We start from the raw sequence: 24,846 nt of genomic DNA on the forward strand, positions 1-24,846 counted from the left end.
CCGAGCGGCGGGCGCCAGGGAGGGGGACACGGAGGCGAGAGACCCGGAGACCCAGACCCCCCCGCCCACGCCCAGCCTCGATGGGGCTTCCTAGAGCCATCAGAGAGGCCCGGGAGGGGAGAAGCCCGCAGACCCCGGCCCGTGCCCGCCCACACGGGAGACGGAGACTTGTGAGACCCAGAGACGGAGGGCGCGGGAGCCGGGGAGGCGGGGACGGCACGCCCGGGGCCGGGCCGGCGACGGACGCGCGCTGCGCCCCCGACGCGCGGAGACAAAGAACCCCCGCCCCTCGCGCCGCATGTAGGCCGCCGGGCGCGGGGTCTCGGACCGGGCGGGGTCCCTCTCTCCCCGCCTCCCCTCCGCCCCCGTAGGGGAGGTGCCGGCTTTGTGCTCGCCGCGCCGCAGCCCCCGCTGCCGCCGCCGCCAGCTCCACCAGCTCCGCCCTCCGGGCGCCGGCGTGCCAGGTGAGGGGCCTGCGGGCGGAGGGCTGGACCCCACCTCTTCTCCGGCCCCGGCTCCGTGGTTCTGGAGGCCCCCGCCCCGACGCGCGCAACGGGCCTGGCCCGGAGGCCAGGCCGGCCCTGTCCTCTCTGCCGAGCCCCCTCCCGACCCCCACCCGAGCGGCAGCAGCTTGTCTGGTAGGGCCGCAGTGTGCGGGGGGAGGCCGCGGGCAGTCCCCCCTCCCCAGCCTCAGTTTCCCAGAGCGGTTCCTCCGCGTCTCGCCCGCCCCTCCCCGCGGGCGCCGGGCACGGGCTTTCCCCCCAGGGCTCAATCTGTGCCTCTGCTCCTCCAGCGCGGCTTTGTCCCCTCCAACACGGCCTCCGCGGCACCATGATCTCGACCAAGGAGAAGAATAAAACCCCGAAGGACAGCATGACGCTTCTGCCCTGCTTCTATTTCGTGGAGGTGAGTGGGGTGTGGGTTTGCGCTGGGTGGGAGCGGGGCAGAGGCCTCAGTTCTCGGGGACCCTCACAGCTCGCGTCTTTCTCCGGTTGGGGCACAGCCAGGGTGCCTAGGGGTGGTAATGGGGGGAGGTCCGAACACTTGGGCTCTGCGGGACGAGTAGGAGTTCCAGAGGCGCAGAAGGGTGTTCTGGGCCAATGTTGCGAGACGGGACCTTCAGTCTGAGGTCCAGGTCAGAATCTCAGGCGGAGGGGCTGGAGCAAAGTGTGGGGCGGCCTTGGAGGGGGCGCTGGGTGTGAATGTAGGGTCTTCCTTCAGCCTTTGGGGTGGAGGCCTGAGAGTGAATTGAAATCTCTCTTCTGCTAATGGTGCAGCTGGTGCACTTCCCCAAACTCTGTTAGAACAGGCCCAGCACGTAGTGAGGGCCTTACGAATGTTTAAAAAAAAAAATGAAAGAGTAAATGCAAGCCACCTGGTGCAGGTGACGTTTATCCGTACTTGGATGCTTGGCAACTGGGTTGGCCACAGCGCCCCCTACTTGACACGCAGGGAAAACCCAGCTCCAGAGCGGCGCAGGCATAGAGTGGGTGGGGGAGGGGGTGGCCGCCAGGCCAGAGCAAACTGCACACCCACCCCACTCCTTGCAGGGTCACCCAGGCCGGTGGGCACGTCCCCAAGGGCAGAAAACCTGATTATTTTTCAAATTTGCATTTGAATCCTCGTTACCATTTGTTATCCCTTCTCAGTGTTCTAAAGGCATTGTGCCCCGAGGCCCTCTCACCACCACTTCCCCAACACGCTCACCTGTGTCCTTCCAGAAATGGTTTCACACCCTTTTAAGTCCACAAGATGTAGCCCTTACCCCCCCACACCCACCTTTTAAAACACAAATTCTGGAGTTCTGATGAGGCTCAGTGGTAATGAATCTGACTAGTACCCATGAGGATGGGGGTTCAATCCCTGGCCTCACTCAGTGGGTTAAGGATCCCACGCTGTGGTGTAGATCGCAGATGAGGCTCAGTTCCTGCATTGCTGTGGCTGTGGTATAGGCCAGTGACTACAGCTCCCATTCAAACCCTAGCCTAGGAATTTCCATATGCCTTGGGAGCAGCTTTAAAAAGACAAACCTAGGCTCAGTGGTTAACAAATCTGACTGGGAACCATGAGGTTGTGGGTTTGATCCCTGGCCTTGATGAGTGGGTTAAGGATCCGGCGTTGCCGTGGGCTGGGGTGTATGTCGCAGACACGGCTCAGAGCCTGCATTGCTGTGGCTCTGGCATAGGCCAGCGGCTACAGCTCCGATTCGACCCCTGCCTGGGAACCTCCATATGCCGCTGGTGCAGCCTCGGAAAAAGACGAAAAATAAAAATAAAAAAGACAAACCCACAAAAAAAACAAGTTCCTGCTCTTGGCGTTTTTCTTTTCTTTTTAATGGCTGCACTCACAGCACATGGAAGTTCCTCGGCCAGGGATTAAATCCCAGCCACAGCTGTGGCAACACCAGATCCTTTAACCCACTGCACTGGGCCAGGGATGGAACCCAAGCCTCCACAGTGACTCAAGCTGCTGCAGTCAGGTTCTTAACTCACTGTGCCACAGTGAGAACTCCCCTTGGCTTTCTTATAGCAGAGATCTTTGTTTACCATCATCCCACGTAAGGGTGGGTCATCCTTTTTCCCTGTTGCATAGTACTCTGGAACTGAGGGAACCAACTGCAGGGAGCTAGACACGGGGATTCTTCCTAGCCTTTTTGTTGCACGTTCCTGTAAGGCAGCTCTTTAAGCTCTACCTACAACACTCCACACAGGGGTGAGTTTTTTGGCAAGATCCCTCCCTGGGCAGAGGCTGTGGTCACTGGTGAAAGACACCAGATTCCTCACACAGAGGCCACAGCATTGTCCCCTCACACACCTGCATGCCTATGCCTGTTTCCCCACAGTTGTGCCGGCACTGAGTGTTAGTGGAGTTTTGGATTTTGACCAACCTGATTGGCGCATGACCGAGTCCAAGCTCAGGTCTGCATTTCCTTTACTGCCAGTAATAAATTCTTCTTTTTTTGAATTTTATGGCCACACAAGTGGTTGATAGAAGTTCCCGGGCCAGGGGTTGAATCTGAGCCACAGCTGTGGCAATACCAGATCCAGATCCTTTAACCCACTGCGCCAGGGATCAAACTTGTGCCTCCCCAGTGACTGAGCTGCTGCAGTTGGATTCTTTTTTTTTTTTTTTTTTTTTTTTTTTGCTATTTCTTTGGGCCGCTCTTGCGGCATATGGAGGTTCCCAGGCTAGGGGTCGAATCGGAGCTGTAGCCACCAGCCCACGCCAGAGTCACAGCAACGCGGGATCCGAGCTGCGTCTGCAACCTACACCACAGCTCACGGCAATGCCGGATCGTCAACCCACTGAGCAAGGGCAGGGACCGAACCCGCAACCTCATGATTCCTAGTCGGATTCGTTAACCACTGCGCCACGACGGGAACTCCTGCAGTTGGATTCTTAAACCAATGAGCCACAGAGGGAACTCCTACATTCTTTTATTTATTTTTTTTGGCTGCCTCGCAGCATATGGAGTCGCAGTTGTGACATATGCTGCAGCTGTGGCAATGCAGGCTCCTTTAACCCACTGTGCTGGCCAGGATTGAACTTGCGTCTTTAGCATTGCAGAGATGCCGCCGATTCTGTTGCACCACAGTGGGAACTTCCCCACATTTGTTTTTTTAAAGATCCCTACCCCGGAGATCTCTTGTGGATCAGCAGGTTAAGGATCTGGTGGTGTTACTACAGTGGCTTGGGTTGCTGCTGTGATGCAGGTTTGATCCCTGAATTTCTGCATGCCACAGGCACAGTAAAAAACAAAAACAAAAACAGGAGTTCCCATCGTGGTGCAGCGGAAACGAATCTGACTAGGAACCATGAGGTTGCAGGTTCGATCCCTGGCCTCGCTCAGTGGGTTGAATATCTGGTGTTTCCATGAGCTGTGGTGTAGTTCGCAGACGCAGCTCGAATCCTGCATTGCTGTGATGTAGGCCGGGAGGCTGTGGCTCTCATTTGGCCCCTAGCCTGGGAACGTCCATATGCCGTGGGTGCGGCCCTAAAACAAACAAACAAACAAAAAACATAGCACGCCCAAATCTGGCACACTGACACGACATGATGAGTGTATGTGAATGATTTTCCTTTTTTTTTTTTGTCTTTTTAGGGCCACACCCGAAGCATATGGAAGTTCCCAGGCTAGGGGTCGATTTGGAGCTGCAGCTATTGGCCTATACCACAGCCACAGCAACGCTGGATCCTTAACCCACTGTGCCCGAGGCCGGGGATCAAGTGCTCGCTTCCACGGTGACCAGAGCCACTGCAGTCAGATTCTTAACCCACTGTGCCATGGCGGGAACTGCACTAAGGACTTTTATAATCTACTCATCCAGTTGTCCCCTTGAAGCCCTGGGGGAAGGCCACTTTATCCTTTCCATTTTCACCTGGGGAAAATGAGGCACGGGAAGAGGTGGAGCCAGGATCCGGACCCAGGCAGGTGGCTATGAACCACTTCACTCACCTGCCTTGGGCCTCATGCCTACATGCTTTAGGTGCTCAATAATTGCTTCTCGGACAGCAGCCCGGCCCGCAAACTCAACTTTGGTGTTTTCCCTCTGGGACCCCCCAGCCCAGGGCTGCATGGAGGGCCAAGGCCCCTCTCAAGTTGCTGTACAAGTCGGGAGTAGAGGTGGAGGCTTCCCAAGGCTGCTGGGCCCCAGATGTGCCAGCCCTACTTGGCCCCTGTGAGTGTTTTGAGTCTGAGACCCTTGGACCAGAGGGGGAGGCATGGGACACTGGGAGGGTGGCTTCCATCAGAAGGTCCCCAATAGCTCTTGACAGCATGAGTGAGTGTGTGAGTAAGGTGTAGATCTTGCCCTCCCACCTTCCTTGGGCTCCACATCTGCAGCTTGGTCAAGGGAAGCTCAGCTTTCCTGACCCTCAACCTTCTGCCCATTCCTTACACCTGGTGTGAGCAGGTGTGTGCCTAGCTCCTGGGGTCACATGACCTGGGTGTGCAGAAGGATGGTTGCATGAACTCAGCCAACTCATTCGTTTATTCATTCAGCACCTGCCATGGGCCAGACATCCGTGTTCTTGAGGCTGAGTGTGAAGTTGGCACTTTAGGGGTGTGGGGGTCCAGAGGAAATAAAGTAGCACAAGGGATGGAGAGACTGGTGCCAGGAAGGGTGTCTCTGAGGAGGGCCAGGACCCCAGAGGTGTAAGTGCATCCATCCATCCCTGAGAGGAAGGGTGCAGAAGCAGGAACCTGTCTGTTGTTTCTAGGTTGTTCAAGACAGCAAGGGTGGCAGGAAGAAAGAAATGCATGAAGTGGGTAGATGGAAGGAAGGAAAGATGGATAGATGAGTGGGTGGATGAGTGGATGGTGGATTGATGGATAGATGATGGAAGAGGGATGGATGGGTGAGTGTGTGGTTAGGTGAATAGAAAATGGATAAGGGGTAGATGTATGCTGGAAGTTAATGGACAGAGGGATGGGTGTTTGGAGGAATGGGTGAGGTTTTTTGGCCACTCCAGTGGCATACAGAAGTTCCTGGACCAGGGATGGAGCTTGAACAGCAGTGACCCGAGCCACTGCAGTTGCAAGACTGGATCCTTAACCCATTGTGCCACAGGAGAAGTCCAGGTGAATAGATGAGTGGATGGGTGGGTTAATGGATGGATGATGGATTTATGGATGGATGAGAGAAGATGATGGATGGGTAGTTTAATATGGATGGATGAGTAAGTGGATGGATGGTGGATTGATGGATGTATTTTGGGAAGGTGGGTGGACGGGTGGAAGGAAGAAAGGAAGCATGAGTGAGTGGATGAATGGATGGAGGATTGATGGATGGATGATGGAAGATGATGGATAGGTGGGTGAATGGGTGGATGGGTTGAAGAATGAATTAGTGGATGGATGAGTAAGTAGATGGATGCATGGTGGATTGATGGATGTAGTTTTGGGAAGGAGGATAGATGACGGTGGTCAAATGGATGTGTGGGTATCTTGATGGGTAGATGGAAGGAAGCCAGTGAGCATGAGTGATGGAAGATGATGGATAGGTGGATGAATGGGTGATGGGTGGTTGGATGAATGTATAGTGAATAAATGGATGGTTGGATGTTGGAAGTTGATGGAGGGATGGGTGTTTAGATGAAGAATGATTGGTGGATGCCGTGGGAGCGGCCCTAGAAAAGGCAAAAAGACAAAATGATTGTTGGATGGGTGGGTTTGTGGATGAATGGTGGATTTATGGGTTGATGGATGATGAGTTTATAGATGGGTGATAGATTGGTGGATGGATGGAAGGAAAAAGGAAGCATGGGTGGATGGTTGGATGATGGATAGATGGGTGAGTTGGGTGGATGGATGGAATGAAGCATGGGTGAATGGATAATGGCTAGGTGGATGAACAGATGGGCGGATGGATGGATGGTGGATTAATGGATGATGGAAGATGATGGGTGAGTGGAAGGAGGGAAGGAAGGATGTGTAGGTGGATGATAGGTAGATGAATGGGAAGAAGGGAGGATGGATGGGTGGGTTGGTGGAGAGTTGGATGGATAAGTGGGTGGATGATGGATTGATGGTTATATTTTGGGAGGGAGGATGGATGGTGGAAGGGTAGGTGAGTGGAAGGAAGGAAGGATGAGCGGATGGAGGGAGGATGGAAGAAAGGAAGGATGGGGAGATGGATGGGTGATGGTGCATGATGGATTGATGTATTCTGGGAGAGAGAATGGGCAGGTGAGCGGTCACATAGGTGGAAAATGAATAAATGGATAGATGGATGTTGGAAGTTAATGGAGGGATGGGTGTTTGGATGAATGGATGACTGATGGATGAGTGGATGGTTGGGTTGATGGATGGTGGATTTATGAATGGATGGGTGGGTGTGTGGGTAGATGGGTGGATGAATGATGTAAGATTAATGGGTGGATGGATGGGTGAATGGATAGATGGAAGAGTGAGTGGTTGGATGGTTAATGAAAGATGGTAGATTGGTGAGTGGATGGAAGGAAAGAAGCATGGGTAGCTGGTTGAATGATGGATGGAGTGAAGGAAGTGTGGGAGAAAGGAAAATGGGTAGGTGGATGGTTGGTAGCTTGATGGATGATGGGAGATGATGGATAGATGGGAGATGGCAGGTGGATGGATGAACAGAAGGAAGGAAGCATGAGTGGATGGATGGGTGATAGAAGATGATGCATGGAGGGAAGAATGAATGGGTGGGTGGTGGGATGGGTGGATAAATAGATAAATGTTGGAAAGTTGATGATGGACAGAGGGATGGGTGTTGGGATGAATGAATGAGACCTTTTTTTTTTTCCCGGCAACTCCAGTGGCATGCGGAATTTACCAGGCCGGGGATTGAACCCCTGCTATAGCAGCGGTCCAAGCTGCTGCACTGAAAATGCTGGATTCTTAACCACAGAATTCCAGATGAATGGGTGGGTTGATGGGTGGATGGTGGATTAATGGATAGATGATGGAAGATGACAGATAGTTTGATGGATGAATGAGTGGATGGATGAGTGGGTGTATGAGTGAGTGGATGGATGGAGGATTGATGGATGTATTTTGGGAGGGTGGGTCGATGGCTAGGTGAATGGACAGTTGAAGAGAAGGAAGGAAGCACTTGTGAATGAATAAATAGACGGTAGGAAGTTCCTGTTGTGGTGCAGTGGAAACGAATCTGACAAGTAACCATGACATTGTGGGTTCCATCCCTGGCCTCGCTCAGTGGGTTAAGGATCCGGCATTGCCATGAGCTGTGGTGTAGGTTGAAGATGTGGCTCGATCCTGCATTGCTGTGGCTGTGGCATATGCCAGCAGGTGTAGCTCTGATTCGACCCCTAGCCCGTAACCTCCATATGCCGCAGGTGTGGCCCTAAAAACCAAAAAAAAAAAAAAAAAAAAAGACAGTAGATTGATGGATACATGATGAAGAATGCGTGGGCAGGTGGGTAGAATGATGGATGGATGGATGTGGAATGATGGAAGATGATGGATGAATAGATAAATGAATGGGTTGGGACTTCCCATCGTGGCTCAGTGGTTAACGAATCTGACTAAGAACCATGAGGTTGTGGGTTCGATCCCTGGCCTTGCTCAGTGGGTTAGGGATCCGGCATTGCCGTGAGCTGTGGTGTAGGTTCCAGACGTGGCTTGGATCCCACGTTGCTGTGGCTGTGGCGTAGGCTGGTGGCTACAGCTCTGATTGGACCCCTAGCCTGGGAACCTCCATATGCTGCAGAAGTGGCCCAAGAAATGGCAAAAAGACAATAAATAAATAAAATAAATGGGTAGATGGGAGTGAGGATGAAGTGGATGGACTGGATAAGTAGGTGGGTGGTTGGACAGATAGAAAATGAGTGATTGGATAGATCGATATTGGAAATTGGTGGATGGATGGATGGGTGTTTGGATGAATGGATGATTGATGAGTGAATAAGTAGATGGATGTGTGGTGGCATTGATGAATGTATTTTGTTTTTATTTTTGTTTTAGAGTCACATCTGTGGCATATGGAAGTTTCCAGGCTAGGAGTCAAATTGGAGCTGCAGCTCCTGGCCTACTCCACAACCACAGCAATGCCAGATCCGAGCCACATCTGTGGTCTATGCCACAGCTTGCAGCAACACTGTATCCTTAACCCACTGAGTAAGGCCAGGATCAAACCCTTATACTCATGGATACTAGTTGGATTCTTTTTTTTTTTTTTTTTTTTTTTAAAGGGCTGCACCCACGGCACATGGAGGTTCTCAGGCTAGGGGTCCAGTCGGAGCCACAGCTGCTGGCCTACACCACAGCCACAGCCACACGGGATTGGAGCCGAATCTGCAACCTACACTACAGCTCATGGCAACACTGGATCCTTAACCCACTGAGTGAGGCCAGGGATCGAACCCGTAAACTCATGGTTGCTAGTCAGATTCCTTTCTACTGCACTGTGACAGGAACTCCAGTAGTTGGATTCTTAACCTGCTGAGCCACAACAGGAGCTCCTGATGGATGTGTTTTGGGAGGGAAGATGGATGATGGATGGGTGGATGGATTGAGAGATGGAAGAAAACATGAACAAATGGATGAATGGATGGTAGATTGATAGATGAATGATGGACGGGTAAGAGGATGAATTGGACGGATGATGGAAGATGATGGATGGAGAGGCAGATGGATGGAAGAGAGGGTGTGTGGATGGATGGTTATGTCAGTGAATGGTGGGATAGGTAGAAAGTAGATGGATGTAGGAAGTTGATAGAAGGATAGTTATATGGATGAATGGATGATGGAAGGAAGGATGGGTAGGTAGAAGCATGGATGATGGGTGGATGGATGATGATGTTAAGATGAATGGGTGGATGAGTTGGGTGGTGGATTGATGGATGGATGATGAAAGATGATGGACGATTGGGGTGCATGGATGGATGGAAGAAAGGAGGCACAGGTAGATGGTTGGATGATGGATATGAATGGATGGGTGAATGGGCAGGTGGATGGATGGTGAATTGCTAGATAGGTGATGGAAAATGAGGGTGGGTGAGTGGAAGAAATGGAAGAAGGGATGTGTAGGTGGGTAGATGAATAGAAGGAAGGAAGCATGAGTGGATGAATGGATGATGGAAGGAGGGAAGGAAGGGGGGAGGTGGATAGATGGATGATGGAAGGAATCCTGATGGATAGGTGATGTGTAGATGGATGGAAGGAGGGAGAGAAGCACGGGGTGTATGGATGATGGATAGACAGATGGTTAGAGTGTTGATGAATGGGGGAGTTCCTCTTGTGGCTCAGTGGTTATAATCAGCCCAACTAGCACCCATGGGAATATGGGTTCAATCCCTGACCTTGTTCAGTGGGTTAAGGATTCAGCATTGCTTGTAAGCTGTGGTGTAGGTCAGAGATGCGGCTTGGATCCCAGGTGGCTGTGGGGCTGTGGCCAGCAGCTGTAGCTGCGATTCAACCCCTAGCCTGGGAACTTCCACATGTCACAGGTGCGGCCCTAAAAAGCCAAAAAAAAAAAAAAAAAAAAAAGAAAAAGAATGTTGGTGAATGGGTTCATCAGTGGACTGCTGCATGAATCTTATGTAGGAATGGTTTGTTGGATAGACCTATGGGTGTTATACAGGTGGGTGTCACTGGGTTTTGAATGAGCTGATGAGTAGGGGAATCAGTGACGGGACTGAATTCATGGGTGGATGACTTGCTGAATGAGTGTGGGCTCACCCTGGCTGGTTGTCTGCTTTTCTGCAGCTGCCCATAGTGGCATCCTCCATCGTGTCTCTCTACTTCCTGGAGCTGACTGACCTCTTCAAGCCGGCCAAGGTGGGTTTCCAGTGCTACGACCGCACGCTCTCCATGCCCTACGTGGAGACCAGCGAGGAGCTTATCCCGCTGCTCATGCTCCTCAGCTTGGCCTTTGCCGCGCCGGCAGCCTCGGTGAGTCTGGCACGGGGCTGGGGCAGTGGGGGCGCTGCAGCTGGGAGCCCGGCTGAGCGCCTCCCTGTCTGGCAGATCATGGTGGGCGAGGGCGTGCTGTACTGCCTGCAGTCCCGGCTGTGGGGCCGCGGTGGGGGCCCAGGTGGGGCCGAGGGCAGCATCCATGCTGGCGGTTGCAACTTCAACTCCTTCCTTCGGCGGACGGTGCGCTTTGTGGGTGAGTTGCCCCCTCATGGAAACCTGCCCTGAAGCTGGCAGGCAGGTCTGGCCCCTGCTCCCACACCTTGGCCTTGACCCTCCCGCCCCGCAGGGGTCCACGTATTTGGCTTGTGTGCCACGGCCCTGGTGACTGACGTCATCCAGCTGGCCACGGGCTACCATGCACCCTTCTTCCTGACCGTCTGCAAACCCAACTACACCCTGCTGGGCACATCGTGTGAGGCCAACCCCTACATCACGCAGGATATCTGCTCCGGCCATGATGCCAACGCCATCCTGTCTGCTCGGTGAGTGTGTCCAGCCCCAGGCCTGTGCAGCATGCAGGGGAACGGAGGCACAGTGTGGTCCCAGAGCCACGGGGCTCACCTTGGATGCCTCTTGCAGGAAGACCTTCCCATCCCAGCACGCCACCCTGTCTGCCTTTGCAGCCGTCTATGTGTCGGTGAGTCCTGGCCGCCCTTCCTGGCACCCTGGCTGCCCCCGTGGTGACCAGAGGCCCTGACCGCCCCACCCGCTCTGCCCACTGCAGATGTACTTCAACTCTGTCATCTCAGACACCACCAAGCTGCTGAAGCCCAGCCTGGTGTTCTCCTTTGCCATTGCGGCGGGTGTCTGTGGCCTCACCCAGATCACACAGTACCGGAGCCACCCTGTGGATGTGTACGCCGGCTTCCTCATTGGTGCTGGCATCGCTGCCTACCTGGTGAGGGGCTGAGGGGAGGCACAGGCTCTCAAGGGGTGGGGGGGAGGGCAGGCCCTTCTGGGGCGACTGCCAGTTTTGTTCCTTGGACGCTCCAGTCTGAATCTCAACAACCCAGACTTGCTAGACATGCAGAGGGACTGCCCGGAGGCCAGAATTTGGCCAACTGGGAAGGAGATGGACTTCCCCTCACTGACTCCTCGTGGCAAGTTGATCCCCTAGCAGGCACTCTGGCCTCACCCCCCCCCCCCTCATCTCACCCCCAGGCTTGCCATGCAGTGGGCAACTTCCAGGCCCCACCCTCAGAGAAGCCAGTGGCCCTGGCGCCTGCCAAGGATGCACTGCGGGTACTGACCCAGCGGGGCCACGACTCGGTGTACCAGCAGAACAAGTCAGTGAGCACAGATGAGCTGGGCCCGCCTGGGCGGCTGGAGGGTGTACCCCGGCCCGTGGCCCGTGACAAGACCTCACTGGGCAGCCTGAAGCGGGCCAGTGTGGACGTGGACCTGCTGGCCCCTCGCAGCCCCATGGGCAAAGAAAACATGGTGACCTTCAGCCACACGCTGCCCCGTGTCAGTACACCCTCGCTGGACGACCCAGCCCGCCGCCACATGACCATCCACGTGCCCCTCGATGCCTCACGCTCCAAACAGCTCATCAGCGAGTGGAAGCAGAAGTCACTGGAGGGCCGTGGCTTGGGGCTTCCAGATGAGGCCAGCCCTGGGCACCTCCGAGCACCCGCTGAGCCCATGGCAGAGGAGGAGGAGGAAGAAGAAGAGGAGGACGAGGAGGAGGAGGAGGAGGAGGAGGAGGGAGAGGAAGGCGGTCCGGCCCCACCTTCACTCTACCCTACTGTCCAGGCCCGGCCAGGGCTTGGGCCCAGGGTCATTCTCCCTCCAAGGGCTGGTCCACAGCCACTGGTGCACATCCCTGAGGAGGGGGCCCAGGCTGCAGCCAGCCTGTCCCCGAAGAGCAGTGCAGCGGTGCGTGCCAAGTGGCTCATGATGGCTGAGAAGAGTGGAGCCCCGATGGCCGCAGCTTCTACCCAGCCTCGCGTGGCCAACCCACCCCGGCTGCTTCAGGTCATTGCCATGTCCAAGGCGCCAGGTGGGCCTGGCCCCAAGGTGGCTGAGACGGCCTCATCCTCCAGTGCTAGCTCTGACTCTTCCCAGTACAGGTCACCTTCAGACCGCGACTCAGCCAGCATTGTCACCATCGATGCGCACGCTCCCCACCACCCTGTGGTCCACTTGTCTGCGGGTAATGGGCCCTGGGAGTGGAAGGCAGCAGGTGGCGGGGCCAAGGGGGCAGAGGGCGAGGGCACCTATGAGCTGGGGGACCTGGCCCGGGGCTTCCGTGGGGGGCCCAAGCCTTCAGGGGTGTCCCCAGGATCATCGGTTAGTGATGTGGATCAGGAAGAGCCACGGTTTGGGGCCGTGGCCACTGTCAACCTGGCCACTGGAGAGGGGCTGCCTCCCCTGGGCATGGCTGATGGGGCACTGGGGCCAGCAAGCCGGGAGTCAACGCTGCGGCGTAAAGCAGGCAGCTTGGCACTAGGTGAGCGCGAGGCCATGGAGGCAGAGGCAGAAGGCTACTATCGCAAGCTGCAGGCAGCCCGCAGGTTCAAGGACTGAGGGGTTGGGGGGGGTGGGTGGGTGTTGGGGAGGGCAGTGCAGGTGGGTGGAGGGTGTGGGTGCCTTTTCCCCACTGGATAATAAAAGGGGGTGCTGCAGTGTGGCTTTGTCATTTGTCAACTGGGGGGGGCTGCACAGTGGGACAGGGTCCCCCCCACCAAAAGCCCCAAGGGAAGAGTGAAGGAGACAGATGGGCTGAATTTGCAGAGACAGCATTGAAACAAACAGGCCCAATAAAGAGGGAAAATCAAGTGCAGGGTACAGAGAGTTTATTCAAAGTCCGGTACAGACTGGCCAAACCATCTTCTACAATGTGGACAGGAAAAAAGAGCCTACAGAAAAGGTAGGAGTTGTTATAAAATTGCTTTAATTCAGTTCTCTCTGCATTACAAGCCGGCGGTGGGCAGTGGACTGCCATGCTCCGTACAATACTGGGCCTGTAATTGCTGTTATCAAAATATACATCTGTGTCACCGTAAAAAACCGCATTTGCTGCTGCCTCTCACGTCTTACAACAGGTATAAAAAATTATAAATATTTACACCCTTGTTCCACCCCACACGGAAATTGGAGGTCCAGGCCCCAAAGGGGGGAGCTGACCAGCACAAGGTCTGCACAGGGAGCCCCCTGGACCTGGATGCAGGACGAGGCACTAAGACGGAAGGGCAGCTGCCCCACCTCCTGGGGTCCCAGCAATAGAGGCAGACATGAAGCAGAAACAAAACTTTGGTCCAAAATTTTCAGGAAAAAAAGAAACCCTGAAAGTTTAAGAGCGCCTGTCCTCACTAGAGGACAGCTGGGTGTAAGGCATCTGGAGGTCTCAGACAGAGCCTGGGCTCCGCGCCCCGGCGCCTAGCCGGCCCCGCTGTGTCTGCCCTGGAAACTAGAACCTGCCCTGCAACTTACTGCCAAGGAATAAAATAAAAGTACAGTATACAAGGTCATAGCACAAGGAGAAAATTTAGGTTACACTCATACAATTTTTATCATCTTGCTATATAAAAAGTTACTTAAAACTATTTCTTTTGCATATAAATGAAAAAGATTAGAATATTTGGTCAACTGGAAATATTGCTAGGCACGACGTCTGCAGCTGCATCAAAGCATAATACAGAGATTACAGTGGAAACAGAGCTGAAGAAGCACAGGGACACACCCTGGGGTCTCACCCAACCAAGGAAGGCCCTTGGGGCTGGGGAGGGGGAAATCACACACTTGATTAAAGGATTAGGGGTGTCGGCCAGACTTAGCCGCCCGCAGCCTCCCACAATACCAGGCACATGATCCCACGGGAGGTGGAGTCCTTGGGCCCCCAAACCCCTACGCGTCTATCACCCCAACAAGGCCCTGCCAGAGCAGCGGGTTTAAGGCACAAGAGAGCCGAGTGGAGGTTTGGGAGCGCCCGCCCGCAGGCTGCAGAAGGCACAGGCGAGGGGCTGGGAGCGGGCTGTGCTGACTGTCACCAAGGGCCTGAGGCCAGCACCCCATCTCCCCAAGTGAACAAAAGATTTAGATTTAATTTTTTAAAAACAGGTAAACTGATTTCTTTTAAAAAAATAAAATCTCTGGTCTTTTAAGGTCACTTCAGCTGCGTTTAAAGTGGCTTTTTTTCTGGAATGATGGAAGTTGTTGCCGGGTGCCCGGCAGGCTGGTCCACAGTGGCCTAGATGGTGGACTTGGAGAAAGACACGCGCAGGTGGTGGTTCTCACCCAGGTCGTGGTTGTGCAGGTCAATGAGTGCCTGGATGGCTTCCTCCACAGAGCCCATCTGGATCAGTGCCATCTTGCGGTCCTTCCTATGGGTGGGACACAGGAAAGGGTGAGTGGTGAGGGCTAAGGGGTGGGAAGTGCCCTGGGGCAAGGAGGGAGGGGCAGGGCCTCTGCTCACTGGAAGAACTTGAACCCTTTGACGATACCACCGTTGCTGGAGAAGAGAATCTTGAGATCTTCCTCAGAGATGGAGGGCCTGTGGGGAGGGGAAAGACTGAGCTGCGTGTCCAGTATGAGGAAGGGAAAGGCCTAGCAGAAACAGCTACATGCAGCAAGGGCGCTCTCCCAGTCCACTGGCACTCACGGGATATTGGAGAGGTGCAAGGTGGCCGAGGGTGGGAAGATGTTCTGGAAGTTCTTGGAGCCCGGCTTCTTGAAACGGTGCAAGGGCGAGTTGCCATAGTCCTTCGTGAGGCCCTGGTCCTCCTGGCCCTCACGAGGCAGCTGCACGTTCTGGTGCTTGGAGAGCGTGATGCGCACAGGCTTTCCATGCAGCTTGTGCCCATTGAGGTGGCTCATGGCTGGGAAGGAAGTGGGGGCAACACACAAGTGAGGCAGGGCCCCCCAGCACCCCACACTTCCCCTACAGCCCTGCCGCCCCCCCACCCCCACCCCCGCCAGGTCTGGTCTTCCAGCGGCCCCTCACCCAGCTGAGCCTGGCTCCCGTCTGCCATCTGCACCAGGGCATTCTCCTTCTTGTTGAACAGGATCTTCACCCGCTGCACATCACCGTATACGCCTTCAAGAGCACAGGGGGGGGGGTGCTGAGCCACCAGAGGGCCCACTGCTGCCTCCCCGCCAGCCCCCGCGACCCGCACACCCGCACAGAGCTGGCTCTCCCCCGGAGGTTTGCTTATTCTGCTCTGGGCACCTGCGGCTAGTTACAGGGGACGTTACTGGGAGGGCTACCTTCAGCAAAGAAGCCATAAAATCCAGGAAAGGTCAATTGCCAAGAACCATCCTGTAGCATGCTACCGACACATTTACTCGGCCAACAGCATGCGGGGCAATAAACCATGCTCTAGAGTCCAAATAAATCCGCAAACCGCAGCCCAGACCGCACGCATCATACATCTCAGGGCGTAACAACCACCTCAATTACATGAAAACAAGGTAATAAAAGTGTGAACAATAACATACCGAAAAGAATAAAGAGGCTTTGGGGTGTGACTCTCTTTAGAGGACAGCAGAGCAAGGCAGCGGAGGGACAGGGAAAGGGAGAGGTCAGGGGGCAGTTGCCAATCGTCCACCACGAGGAGGCAGCCCCGCAGGCGTGCAGGTTGATGGATGATGAAGTTGTCAGGATGTTAATATTCAAGGGCAGGTTGGTTTCCGGAGAGCAGGGTTTGAGGGGGAATTTTTTTTTTTTTATTTATTTATGGTTTTGTTTTGTTTCAAGCAACAACAGGAAGCAGAAGTACCGTGCAGTCAGTTGGCAAAGAAATTCCGGATCAGGGCAAGAAAAAAAATTGGGAAAGGGGAAGGGGAGAAAAGAAAAAAAGTAGCAAAAACACAGGTCAGTAAATACATAAGAAACACGCGGTGTCCCATCAGTCAAGACCACACACATTACAGCCACAGGCCGGGACAGCAGGAGAGCCGCCTCGGGGAGCAGGACACAGTGCCCACCGGCCCACTCGCTCCCCCAGAACCAGGCCCTTGCGAACTGCCTTCCTCCTTGGCTCCTACTGGAGCACTTCCCTAGGAGCCGGGGGGCGGTCACAGCAATGGTCAGACAGCAAGAAAACAGCTCGTGAAGCTGGAATTCCATCTACAGAGTTTATTACTTGGAGCCTTTTATCATTCCACCCCAGCTCCCTGAGAGCAATTTGGTCCCTGAGAAAAGAGCAGGCCCGGCTGACCGCTGTTGACTGGTGCCCCCTCCCCAGAAGTGCCCAGCAGGCCCCTGCAGACTGGGGCCTGTTGGGCTGTAAATTTCAAAATTGCTCTCATATACCAGGTGCTTCAACTCTCAACATCACGGAACCAGAAATGTAAACTGAGATGTTAAGGGAAACAAGGAGAACTTCAAGGGCTGCGGGAGAGGAGGCGGCGTGGGGACTGTGCACAGAGGACGGCCAGGGGACCTGCTCCAGGGATTCTGTGACTCTGCCTGCCTGGGGGAGGGGACCGGTCCACGTTTGGCCCAGAGAGCACTATTCCCCTGCACCTGTACTTTCGGGGGGACAGCCTACAAGAGCCACGTACCTCGGGATTGAGGTTGCTGACCAGCAGGACGGAATTTCCTGCCCCTGCCAGACCTGGAATGGCGATCCGGCCTGCTGCTGCCGCCGCTGCCGCCGCTGACGGGATAGCCAGAGGAGCCAGGGCCCCATGCACGTTAGGGACAGAGAGGCCTAGAGAGGAAGAGATGATCAGATGAGCGGTAGTGCCCATGTTGCCCACCAAGAGGGAAACGAAGGTCCTGCCTGTCCTCATGCAAAAGGTCACCCTCGGCCCCATGCCTGGCCATGTGCCTGCCGGCTCCACCTCTCCACATGGCAAAGACCGTCTACATGCGCCCAACAGCACACAGAGCTTATGAGCTCCTGGAAACACAGCACCGAGCCGAGCCTTGCTGCACGTACTTGCAGGTGACCATCACCATGCAGACGGCAGGCTGGGCGGGTCGTCATGTGGGCAGGTGCCCAGCCCCCAGGAGGGATGCTCAGGTGTGCCTGCCCGGCTCAGGCCACTCTGCTTTACCAGGCTACTAAATGCATCTACTAGGGGCACATCCCACCAACCAGTGTGCGCTGGTCCTCACTGGGCGCTTGAAAGGAACCAGACCAGAAACTGCGGAGTTAGTGGGCTCTACATGGCCCTGTCCTATGACTGCCCTGTCCAGGCTCCTTGGGGAACCCAGGCCCGCACCCAAGAAGGTGGGCTCCCCCCGTGACTGCGCCCACGCCAGCTGCCATGGAAGCAGAGCTACTGGAGAGGTGCGGGCATGCAGACGGCAGTGGGAGCGGGACGAGTGTTTGAGTACCTGCGGCTTGAGGAATTGCAAAGGTGGGAGGGAAACCAGCTCCTGCATACGGGGAGGCTGACATTATACCAGGCGCACCTAGAAACAAACGAGACACTAATCATGGAACCCAGCGGGCGTCCAGGACACAGGTGCCGACCTCCCTGGGCTCTGCGCAGAGCCAGGCGCCTAGACTGAGCTAGTGTGTCCTGCCTCCAGGCGATGGCCTGGACCTTACCGAAGGCAGCAGCCATGGTTTGGTCCAGTGAGGGCTGGTTGTCACCAGAAGGCAGGTCGGGGCGAGTGTAGTCACGGCTCTTGTCGTTGTTGTACTTGACATTAAGGCTGGTGAGCTTGGAGAAATCGATGCGCAGGGTGCAGCAGGCATTGTAGATATTCTGCCCGTCCAGTGACTGTGGGGAAAAGGCCATGAGCAGGTGCCAGTGGGGTGGCTGGGCGGCTGCCCCAGGGGCCACTCACCAGCTTGGCGTGCTGGGCGCTCACAGGGTCGGCGTACTGCAGCAGTGCCTGGAACTGGTTGTTCTTGGTGAAGGTGATGATTTTCAGGACAGTGCCAAACTTGGAGAAAATCTGTGGAAGGACGATAGTCAGCCTCATCCAGCAGCCAGACCACCCACCCCATAGCCAAGGGCCAGTGCGACCACCTCACCTGGTGCAGCACGTCCAGGGTCACCGGGTAGAAGAGGTTCTCTACAATGATCCTGAGCACCGGGCTCTGGCCGGCCATTGCCATTCCTGCATCTACTGCTGCAGCCGAGGCAGCCAGGGCCAGATTTCCTGACTGGACTGAGTTCACTGCCTGCAGGGCTGCCTGGGCCCGCTGTGGGGTGGGGGACACAGCCGTTAGAGTCCTCAACCCCTAGGTAGCTCCCCTGCTCCCACCCACACCTGAGGGCAGCGGCCTCACCGCCTGATTGGGAGAGCTGTCTGTCTTGAGCTCCTTATGGTTGGAAAACTGGATGTAGATGGGCTGGCCACGCAGCACAGGGGTCACTGACGTGTAGTAGTTCACCATGGTGTTGGCGGCCTCCTCAGTGTTCATCTCGATGAAGGCCTGCAGGCAGGGGGAGCACATGAGCCAGGCCTAGACCAGCCACCCCTGGGCCTGGGGCCTTACTGAGGGCGCCTCCTACCTGGTTTTTCCCTTTCAGCATCAGGAGATTGGTGACCTTGCCGAAAGGCAGTCCCAGGGATATGACCTCCCCCTCAGTGACATCGCTGGGGAGCTTCCGGATGTGGATCACTCTGGACGGCACCCCTGCACTTCTGTTGTCCCCCTTGAATTTCTTGCTGTCATTTCCATTTGCTAGAAAAGGGGTGGGCTGCATGGTACCAAATGCTCTCTGGGCCCCCTCTCCTGGCACCCACACCCTCCCTGCAGCCAGGATGGCTTCTCCCCATGCCCAGGGTCCACCTGCCTGGACCCCGGGGAAGTGAGGCTCAAAGTCAAAGGCCATGGACCCATGGGGGGACAGGTTCACAGGCAGGGCTTGGGCTGGGGTCAGAGTTACCTGTGGAGGCCGAGTTGCTGCTCATGATAAAGGGTCCGTTAGTGACACAGGCAGAGAAGAGCTCGTCAGATCCCCGCTATAAGAGATGACCTGGCTGGAATGGAGTGTCCTTGCCACAGCACACCCCCGCCCTGGCACACCCTGACCCTCCCTCCTCCCCACCCCCAAGGGCCTCTGGTCCTTCACCTCAAGACACAGCTCCTCACCCCACCTGAGAGGCCCCAGTGGGGCACTGCATGTCACAGGCCTCTCAACCTTCTGTGCCCCCACCCCCAGTCTGCACAGGGCTTGGGCTGGCCACCCCATAGCAGGCCTAGGCCACAGGCTGAGCCCTACCCATAGCAAGATAGTGACACAGATGCTAGAAGCCCACAAGGACAAAGCCCCCTTGTCATGCTGCAGCCACCGCTCAGCTGCAAGAGCCTGTCCTATTTTCCGGTCTGAGGAAACCCAAGCTGGAAACACTAGCTCTCCCAGTGGCAGGCACTTGGGTGACTCCCAGGTGAGGAAGTGCCCCTGCAGGTGGGCTCCCTGCATCTGTCCACTAGCCTCCAAAAACAAGAGGCTCACTCACTGGTCTCCATCCGATAAGCCAGTTCCCCAGAACCACATCATGTGGACCCTGGGAGGGCAGAACCCCACCACAGACTTAAGGACCAAGTCCTCCCGTGGTACAGGGGCTCCCCATCAGGAACTGAGCCCCTCCCCAAACAGCCTCTGGAGGATTTCAAGGCCCTTGGCGCCCTCCCCCTGAGGCCCCACTTGTGGGAACAGGAAAGACCAGCAGGCCTGGGCCTCGCCCCTTCAACAAGGACACCTTATCTCTGCCCCTCCCCCAAACTGCCAAAGTAGTTGCCACTTACTTGTCCAGGTGGTCACCCTACCTTCCCTTGGTCCAGGGCCAAGATGCCCTAGAACTCCTCAGAAACCTCACCCCCAGGCCTGTCCCCTCCAAAGAGGGTGCAGTAAACCAAAGAGATGCCGATCTGCCCCTCAGGACAAAAAACAGGCATGGTGAGGCTCCTACTATGGCTGTGATTCTGAGCCCAGACCCCAGGTTGGACAATCATGCAAAGGCCTCCACATGATGCCGCCCCCAGGGCCCAAGGCCCACTGAGAGAAGTTGCAAAGGCTCAGAGCTAGGCAACTCAGGCCCTATCTGAGTCCAAAAAAGGATAGCAATGCAGGCTGCTCATGAACTGGGGTGTGATATTAACAAAGTAAAACATTAAAAATCACCAACCAGAACAAGCTGACATGACCTGTCTCAACTTGAACTCAACTGGGCACTTCAAGGCTCAGGGCAGCCAGACCAGTCTCAGCCCTGAACAGAGTCACCCAGAGTGCACCTGAGCCACTGCTGCCACCAAGGGCAGGCAAGAGTACCCCCATCCAAGTCCAAATGGTAGGAATGTGTCCTCCCATCTCAGAACTTGGAGCCCTAATCCACCCCTCCCCTCAGGCACACAACGGTTTCCTGGCTCGAGCTAGACAGAGACCCACCACAGAGCTCCCATATGCTTGCTACATGACCTTTAATAGAGCATCTTGGCTCCTGTCTTTGACAGGTGGGGCCAAAATTCCCTGGGGAGTGGGGAGTCCTGGCTCTGACTATGCTCTCCTGGCAGAGTGTGGTGTGCCAACATCTACAGAATAAATCCTGCCCACTTGGTCACCCCCACCTCCCCCAAACCTCCCTCCTGGACATAGCCCCCTCCCCCCAGCACAGGGGCATCCAGGTGCAGGCAGTGACCTGTGATTCATCAGGCAATGTCCCCTTGGCTAGATACTCTGAAGAACACACTGCCCCCAACTCCCCGGCACGGGGCGGGGGCGGGGGGGGGCATGCCATGGTGGACTGGGGTGACGGCTCTTCCCCACTAGTACTGGTGGAGCCACTGTCCATAACTGCCCAGGAATCAACTCAGTTATCAACAGCAAAGGGCCCCTAAGCGTGCTTGCTACTGTAAAACCTTATCAACAGCGAAGTGCCACTGTTAACACTGCTTGAAACCAGCGCTGACTTGGGGCACAGAGGCCTGAGCTCTCCACTGGGGTAGAGCCTCACGGCTTCTATCCTATTTCTATCCTAGGCCTGACTCTAGAAGCATATGTCCCCTGGGAACACAATAGGAGAACATCCCTTGGAAGAGCTTCTCCAGCTGAAATTGGCTCCCACAGAAGCAGGAGAATTGTGACTGTTACAAACGCTTCACATCAAAGTCTCTCTCCCCCTCCCGCCACCAAACAAACAGGTTTTATCTGCAGGAAGATCGGGACAGGCAGCGTGTGAAGAGTCCGCTTGGGAAAACCGAAACCAGGCCCAGGCCTCACGGCTGGCCGACCAAAAACCAGCTGGCTGCCTGCTGGGGACATGGGAGCCATCTGTAGGAGGCCCAGAATCTGGCCCTGAAGAGGACACTCCAGCCAAAGGACACAGCCCCAGAGGTCCTGTTCCTCTGGGGTGCTCATAGGCCCTGCTGTGGGGACAGAGCGCCCAGCCAGCTCCGCACCACTTGTATGTTCAAATATCCAGGTGCTGTGCGTCTACGCACAGACTGGTCTCCATTTTCCGTTACCTCGAGAAGAGTCATACAGAGTTTTTCAGAGCAAAAATTACCTGAACCGAGGACATCATTAAAGCAACCTCTAACTACCCTGGGGCCCCAGGAGTCCTCGGATCCCACCACCCACCCTAGAAGCTGCTCGGGGTGCAAAGAGATTGCAACTTTTTCAACAGAATACCAACTACAGAAGCCCTGTCACCCCATCATGCAACACCCCCCCCCCCAAACTGGGAACTGTGTTACCATAGCAGGACCCCATAGCTCTGAATTTTGGTGTGGGGAGAAGGGGCACGAAAAAAGTCCAGCAACACCTTGAATGCGAGGAGCCACCAGACCATCTTGGCCAGACCTGGTGCTGGCAGGGACCAGCCTGCACACCCTCTGCCCACTGCCCTCCACACTGCCGGGGGACACAAGCCCTGCAGCAGGGTCAGTGTGAGATCAGGGTCCAAGAAACAGGAAAGAGAAAAAGAGGTAAACACGTCCAGAAGCACCTACCTTTGTACCAACTGCTATGTCTGGGACGATGCTGTGGAGAGAGGAGAGGAGATGTTAGCCAGGGGTGCCCGCAGGGGTCCCAGCAGGCGGGAAGGACTGTCCCTGCCCCCAGACATCCTGGGGTGCCCTGAACAGCTCTTTGCACAACTCTCTGGCAGCACATGCCCCCCACCAAAGGCCTTGGCTAACTAGCAAGTCTTGGGCAGGGAAGTGAGCCGTCCACCATTTAATCTCCACTTGAAAAGGAGCCATCATTGTCCTCCAGCTCCCCTCCCTCTCAGCAGGACCCCAGGCCCCGCCTCCCGACCTGTCCAAACACAAAGATACCCCCTTCCAAAGCCCTGGGAAGGACACTTGATGCTAAAGATATTTGAGTACTGTTGTTTGCTTTCTAGAAATCTTAGAAACTAGTAATGCTTGGGAGATGTTTTCAAAAAAAAAAAGGGGGGGGGGGCGCCTAGTGAAAAGGCAACTCAGGGGACCTGAAGTTAGAGCTCTGGCCCCAAGGGAATGAAGGGGAGGGGGGCGCACAATGGAAATGATCAAAGAGAATTAAGTTACTCATCAACCTGGCTCCCCGTGACTGGACTTCCCCCCACCCCCCTGCAGGCAGGCCGCTTGGGAAGGCTGAACTGGAGTGCAGGGTGGCCTGGGGCTCCTGGAGTGCAGTGTCCCAGCCTAAGCTACCCAACAGCAGAACGCTCCAGTTTCTACGTATTGAACAGAAACAGACAATGTCTGAGTGACTTAAAGTCTACTAAGCAATGCCCCCGACCAGGTCATCTGGCCACCAAGGCCAGGTAGTCTCACAAAACAAACAAAATCTCCCATGACATTGTATGATATCCCCTTACCCAGTCCCTCAAGCTCAGGAAGGTGGGCTCGTATAACCCTCAGTTCAAAAGACAGAACCTGGCCCTAATCCGGGCTCTCTCCACCCTCAACTACCTCTGCTGTGGGACCTCCAAACACCTCACTGGTTAGTCCCAACGACTTTTAGAAACCGTACTGAGCCAAGAAAAAAATTTCTCAGAAAAAGAATGAAAAGCACGCAGTTTCCCAACTGCTAACCCAGAGCGACTCATGGCTTCCTACTCCCGGGGAGGGCCTCGGACACAGGAAGTTATTTTACATAAAATGGCCTTTCTGGAAAAGATTTTCAGCCCTTCCAAAGAGAAAGCTGGCCAAACAGAAAGCCCCCACCACCCCAACACTGACAAGAGACTGCAGATGGGACTGGGCTCCCCAAATCACACCTGGGGAAGGATGTTCCCCAGGACAGTTCTTGAGAAAGGAAGCAAAACTCGAAAACTCGACCAGACCGCCAAGAAAACACTTCCCGGCGAGATTCCACCGGCGGGCTCCTGAGCACCCTGGCTCGGGAAGGGGTTCTCTGGGCAGATCCACCCAAACCAAGCCAAGGCAGACCACGAGGAGATCAAGTTCCTCTCGCAGCAGCAATTTTTCTGAAAGACTGGCCTTAATTCCGTCTGAAACCTATCATTTCAAACCCGAAGCACCCAAAGCACGTGACCCTCAGGGCATTTTTAGTCGCCCGCCTGCCGCCCAGTCCGGCTGACAAGAAGGAGGGCTTGCTCAAAGCTCACAAACAAGATACCCAACTTCACCGCGTTCTGTCCCTTTTCCCGAAAAGAGCCCCGGCCGCCACGCGCGCCCCCGCCCCAGGTTGGTAAAGGCCCTCGGCACCTCGGCACACCGGGAGTTGCTCGGGTCGCCAGCTGCCCCGCCCCCATCGCGCCCGGAGCAACGCGCCCGGGGCGCCTCCCCGGGACGCCGGGCGGGAACAAAGGGGGCGGCGGAGGACCCGCGCCCTTCTGGGCAGGAGGGCGGCGTCTCCGGCCGCGCCCGGGCCCGCGGCGGGCGGGGGAGGCCGGGGCAGAGTCCGCGCGGCGGGAAAGGCCGCGCACGCGCGCCAGAACCACCGGGGGGGGGGGGTGCGAAGAACCGCGCACGCGCGGGGCCCACACGCGGCGCGCCCAGGAGGTACGGGGCGCGGGAAGGGCCACACAGGGCGGCTAGCGGAGGCCGTACAGGGCGCCGGAAGGGCCACGCAACGCGCATCAAGGGCGGCGCGTGCGCGCGGAAACCGGACGTGAAGCGGGAAGGGCCCCGCGGCCGCCGCGTGCGTTCGGGACGGGCCGCGTGGATACCGGAAGCCAACAGGGCTCAGCCGGCCACCCACCTCCCCCAGTCCCCCGCCCCCTCGCGACCCCGGCAGCCTCTCCCCGGGCCGCATCCCAGACCTGGGGGAAGGGAAGGAAGACAGAAGCGCCCGGGGGCCCAGGGTGGAGGCGGAGCGGCGCGCCGGGACTGTCGTCCCGAAGAAGCCCCGGCAACGGCCAGGGGAAAGGCTGGAGAGCGAGAGGGATGGCAGAGAGCGCGGACAAGCACGACTCACCCGTCCATTGCACACACAGGAGACCCGCGGGGGACGGAGTGGAGGCGCCGGAATAGCAGGAACCGACCCAACGGCTCCGAGTTATAGACTCACAAAATGGCGGAGACGCCCGAACACGTCCCCCGCGCGCTCTGCCCATTGGCTCCCGTCGCGCAGAT

General features: G+C 56.1%; 2 protein-coding genes across 7 annotated transcripts; one reads left to right on the top strand and one right to left on the bottom strand.

Annotated features, from left to right (window-relative positions):
* The first annotated feature begins 261 nt into the window (after positions 1-261).
* On the top strand, positions 262-12,938 carry PLPPR3 (phospholipid phosphatase related 3). Its single transcript, XM_047777804.1, has 8 exons — positions 262-464; positions 794-906; positions 10,196-10,381; positions 10,457-10,598; positions 10,692-10,887; positions 10,985-11,042; positions 11,130-11,303; positions 11,567-12,938. Exons 2-8 carry the CDS (start codon positions 832-834, stop codon positions 12,932-12,934), a joined length of 2,199 nt encoding a protein of 732 aa, XP_047633760.1. The 5' UTR covers positions 262-464; positions 794-831; the 3' UTR covers positions 12,935-12,938.
* A 248-nt stretch (positions 12,939-13,186) lies between these two features.
* PTBP1 (polypyrimidine tract binding protein 1) lies at positions 13,187-24,811 on the bottom strand. Of its 6 annotated transcripts, none has more exons than XM_047777807.1 (15): positions 24,689-24,810; positions 22,270-22,300; positions 19,205-19,280; positions 18,827-18,999; positions 18,601-18,747; positions 18,343-18,513; positions 18,153-18,263; positions 17,911-18,085; positions 17,694-17,771; positions 16,913-17,061; positions 15,845-15,878; positions 15,351-15,443; positions 15,009-15,225; positions 14,823-14,900; positions 13,187-14,730 (listed from the first exon to the last, which is right to left on the bottom strand). In XM_047777807.1, exons 1-15 carry the CDS (start codon positions 24,694-24,696, stop codon positions 14,598-14,600), a joined length of 1,674 nt encoding a protein of 557 aa, XP_047633763.1. In that variant the 5' UTR covers positions 24,697-24,810; the 3' UTR covers positions 13,187-14,597. The 6 variants fall into 6 exon arrangements, with proteins under 6 accessions (XP_047633763.1, XP_047633761.1, XP_047633766.1 ...); XM_047777805.1 differs by lacking the exon at positions 24,689-24,810 and adding an exon at positions 23,977-24,097; XM_047777810.1 differs by lacking the exon at positions 17,694-17,771 and having other exon boundaries at positions 24,689-24,811.
* Between the last annotated feature and the right edge of the window lie 35 nt (positions 24,812-24,846).

This window comes from Phacochoerus africanus, chromosome 4 (genome assembly GCF_016906955.1).
Source record: "Phacochoerus africanus isolate WHEZ1 chromosome 4, ROS_Pafr_v1, whole genome shotgun sequence".
Taxonomy (NCBI): Eukaryota; Metazoa; Chordata; class Mammalia; order Artiodactyla; family Suidae; genus Phacochoerus; species Phacochoerus africanus.

What these genes read in the sequence shown, in the direction of transcription:
- PTBP1 (XM_047777805.1), bottom strand. Translation starts at nt 24,023, where the DNA reads ATGGGGGCGGGGCAGCTGGCGACCCGAGCAACTCCCGGTGTGCCGAG. An exon ending in ACATAGCAGTTGGTACAAAG is followed by an intron (nt 19,281 to 22,269) that starts GTAGGTGCTTCT and finishes CATCTCTTATAG; the next exon opens with CGGGGATCTGACGAGCTCTT. An exon ending in AACCATGGCTGCTGCCTTCG is followed by an intron (nt 17,772 to 17,910) that starts GTAAGGTCCAGG and finishes GTTTGTTTCTAG; the next exon opens with GTGCGCCTGGTATAATGTCA.
- PLPPR3 (XM_047777804.1), top strand. Translation starts at nt 832, where the DNA reads ATGATCTCGACCAAGGAGAAGAATAAAACCCCGAAGGACAGCATGACG. An exon ending in CCTGCTTCTATTTCGTGGAG is followed by an intron (nt 907 to 10,195) that starts GTGAGTGGGGTG and finishes GCTTTTCTGCAG; the next exon opens with CTGCCCATAGTGGCATCCTC. An exon ending in GCGGACGGTGCGCTTTGTGG is followed by an intron (nt 10,599 to 10,691) that starts GTGAGTTGCCCC and finishes CCCGCCCCGCAG; the next exon opens with GGGTCCACGTATTTGGCTTG.